The following is a 3,829-nucleotide window of genomic DNA, read 5'->3' on the forward strand; positions in this document are numbered from 1 at the left end:
GATAGATAGATAGATAGATAGATAGATAGATAGATAGATAGATAGATAGATAGATAGATAGATAGATAGATAGATAGATAGATAGATAGATACCTTTATGATGATCTAAAGAGTGACCAGAACTCAGTTTTTTTTCTCAAAGCACCTCGAGGTTGTGGTGCAAAAGGAGATTTTGATCATGCAAGTAAAGATCTGCAGCACATGTGTGAAGCTATGATGCCAATATCAACAAAAATCTCTGAGCAATGTTTCAAGCACTTTGTGGAGAGAGTTTAAGGCAGTTCTGAGTGTAGAGGCCGACAAGTCTTGGCCAGTAGGTGTTTGTGCAATTCACATTTTTTAATATTATGGTTCACACCATGATGCTCTTTGGTTATAGCCCAGAAATGACAATGCTAATATGTAGTAAATAGAAGGTACGAAATAAATACTTACTGGGGAACTATGTAACCAGCTTTAAATCAATTATCAGTGATGTGACTGTTAATGCATAAAGAACATGCTTTTTGCCTATAAAAAACATGCAGAATGATAGTTTTCTCTGTTTAGCAATAAAAAAGCAACAGTTACATTTAGTTAAAAGCAAGCAAAAAAGTATTAAATGTCTGTCAGCAATTACACCGTCTGCCATATATTTTATACAACTATGTTTTGTAATAATGTCATATTGCTGTTTTTGTCTGTGAAAATATTAACCATGCTTAATATGCTTACTTGTACACTTCACTCTCTCTCTCCAGATCCTTCCAGCTGATGAGATGCTGAGGAACTTTCTTAATAGCAGCCCAGGTATCATTGTACTTCTCCTTGTACACTTTCCCAAAACAGCCCTCTGCAAGGGTGCTGGTGGAGTACGCCATCTAGGAGACGCTGTGAGAGCCTTAGAGTGAGGGGAGGGTCATTTTACTCACAAAACAAAGAATGATAGAATTGATAACAAGGACATAATAGAAATAGAGTTTCTGTAGTATATTCAGGTTTGGTGACAACTACAATGTTTAGTTATATGATATAAGCGTGAGTAATTGTAATACAAGCCAGTAAATATTTATGTTTGGTGGAGAACGATTGTGAGTAATACCCTGTACTTTCAGTGCTTTTGATGATCTTGAAATCACTCTGTTCTGTTTCTGGTACTAGCTGCTGTGACTTTTGGTACTTTCCACTTTAGACATTGATAAAACAACAATTCAGTAAAGCAATTCAGGACAGCAAGGTTATTTTAAGGACTATAAAATATGACTTATTATTATTAAATATGACTAATATGCTTCTTAAACCACATTGTGAGTATCCTTAATGATCAAGATTAAATATAAAATATTAGTAGCTAACATAGCAGTAACTATCTAGAGATATTGCTTGATAAATAAAAGTAAAAGTAAAAAGCAAATAAACTCAGGTCATTTAAACAGCACTGACTATATTTATGTTTAGCGTATTGCCATTTTAACTTACAGCAAATAAAATGTGTTTACCTTTTTCAGATCTCACTGAGATATCGAACGTAATCACAAACAAACTGAGACTGAAAAACTGCTCTCACTCACCTTTCAACCTAACATTCATTGGTGTCAGCAGACTGTCAGACATAAACTTCAGTTTAAAAAAATATTCCCTGGAAGGGCGTTACCACTCTTGAGTAATACCGTAGATTCCTTACCGGAAAATTCTTAAGAAGAATGAAAATGTTCCACAGACTGATAATCTCACTGAACTACCATTTTGTTTCCCTCAAATAATAATTTATTTATTTAATTAGAAATACAGTTTGGGCAGTGAGCACCTGAATAGTAAAGTTCAGGCAGGCTGTTCTCAGTAACTCAGCTGTAACTGAAGCTGTTGTATAAATAAAGACACCAGGACCCTGATCTACAACCACACTTATCATTTCAAATATTCTGACAGCAGAGTGACTTGATGTCAGGATTATAGAACAGGTTTTCAAAGAGACAGAGAGCTGTGTAGTCAAAACAGGAAGGAAATGTTGACAGACTGGTCAGTTCACAAGAGAAGAGATTGAAGAAGGCAGTTTTTAACTTTCAAAATAGTCCTTATTATCAAGAACATTTGCAGTCACAGTATCTGAATGACTAAAGTTGATCACAGTATAGCAAATCATTTTCACTTAAGACAAACTCAAGGTTTTACAAACATACATGAGAAGCTCCTCAGGAAACACACTTTTCAATTACTTAATTGTACTTAAATTTAAAACCACTCAAAGGTAAAATATATATAATCTTTGATCCTTTTTGTTCTTGAATCTCTAAACCACAAAAGATTCTCTTCCTACCTTTATGCTGTTGAGGGAACACAGCTCTGTCAGGTCTGAACACGAGTTGACATCGTTATCGCTCTTCAAACCTGTTCCACACCTTCCTGAATCTGATTCATGGCCCCAAGCAAAGCCAGTCCTATCCTGTAGCACACTAATTACAAGTGAAGAAAGAAGCACAGCGTAAATACAAATGCAGGTATGAGATAATGTTTGGTAAACAGGACACGTGCTGTCACAGTGGGAGAGAAGACAGAGCCAGAGACCAGAGTTTTAACATTTGGATGACCGTGTGAAAAACAAAATAGCAGCAACATCCATAATAAATATAACAGCAGTGCTAGTGGTTATATGTATACATATACATGTGTACATCTAAAAATGCTAAAATGAAAAAGAAGGGATGATGAAATATGCAGATATGTCCTTATGCAAATTATTAACTGGTACAATTACCTACCAAAATACTTAAATTACCATCAGCCTTAGCTGTCTTGTGCGTTAGACTGAAACTGCTGAATACAAGCTGAGCCAATGTGAGCACAAAAGCACGCTAGTGTTAGCAGGTTTTGAACTATTATTAGGTTTTTAACAAAACTATGAATGAACATATGGAATTATCTAGTAAACAAAAAAGTGTGAAATTACTCAAAACATGTTTTATTCTTCAAAATAGCCACCCTTTGCTTTGATTACTGCTTTGCACACTCTTGGCATTCTCCCAATAAGCTTCATGAGGTATCTAATAAAACAGAAAATGGTTTTCCAATAGTCTTGAAGCACCCTGCCTCCCCCCCCCAATCATAACAAGGATAAGCACAAGAGAATGTATGCATGGGTGGATGGATGGATATCTTTTCTATAATTCCATATACCTTGCTTCATGTATTTGATATCTTTAGTATGCATCTACAATGTAGAAAGTAGGGATGGACCGATCAGATTTTACGTATCGGTATCGGTCCGATAATGACCTAAATTACTGGATCGGATATTGGAGAGAAATAAAACATGTAATCCGATTAATTAAATATCAGGAAAGCACCTCACAAAACTTGTGACATGGCGTAACTCAGCTCATAACCGTAGCACGTCGGAGCAGTATGCGTCACGTGATAGAGTGGCTGTGGCGTGCGGTCAGCGGTCTGGTTGAGCACTTGGAGCCTCGCTACGTGCTTCCAAACCGGCATTTCATCTCCGAGATAGCTATCCCTGAGAAGTAAAGCAAGTGTGTAAGTTCATCTCTGAATGTTTGTAAAGCATTTCCATGTTAAGCTTAACAACCGATATATGGAGCGACTGCCTCTCTCTCTCCTGCTGCTACTTCAGTCATGAAAATGATCAATGATCGGCTTTTCTGTCACAAGTCCGTCTCTCTTGTTTGTTTATTGCCCACTTTGCACCACAAAGAGGAAACAAAACGACTGCAGCAGATGCCACGAGAGAAAGCGGGCGAGCGAAAGAAAGAAAGAAAGAAAGAAAGAAAGAAAGAAAGAAAGAAAGAAAGAAAGAAAGAAAGAAAGAAAGAAAGAAAGAAAGAAAGAAAGAAAG

General features: G+C 36.5%; 1 protein-coding gene across 6 annotated transcripts in view; it reads right to left on the reverse strand.

Moving 5' to 3' along the window:
* The window catches only part of zmp:0000000881 (CBL-interacting serine/threonine-protein kinase 21), a 6,807-nt gene extending 3,900 nt beyond the window's left edge, over window positions 1-2,907 (reverse strand). The window contains exons 1-2 of one of the 6 annotated variants that reach the window (XM_005946958.3): window positions 2,297-2,907; window positions 715-880 (exon numbers count right to left, since the gene is read on the reverse strand). In XM_005946958.3, coding sequence (XP_005947020.1) covers window positions 715-860 — 146 coding nt within the window. In that variant the 5' untranslated portion in view covers window positions 861-880; window positions 2,297-2,907. Of the gene's footprint in view, window positions 1-714; window positions 881-1,478; window positions 2,274-2,296 lie in introns of those variants that run through there. The other 5 variants (XM_005946956.3, XM_042214052.1, XM_042214051.1 and 2 more) reach the window with 5 other exon arrangements.
* Window positions 2,908-3,829: the final 922 nt, after the last annotated feature.

This window comes from Haplochromis burtoni, unplaced genomic scaffold (assembly GCF_018398535.1).
Source record: "Haplochromis burtoni strain Fernald_Lab_line unplaced genomic scaffold, NCSU_Asbu1 Contig_512, whole genome shotgun sequence".
Taxonomy (NCBI): Eukaryota; Metazoa; Chordata; class Actinopteri; order Cichliformes; family Cichlidae; genus Haplochromis; species Haplochromis burtoni.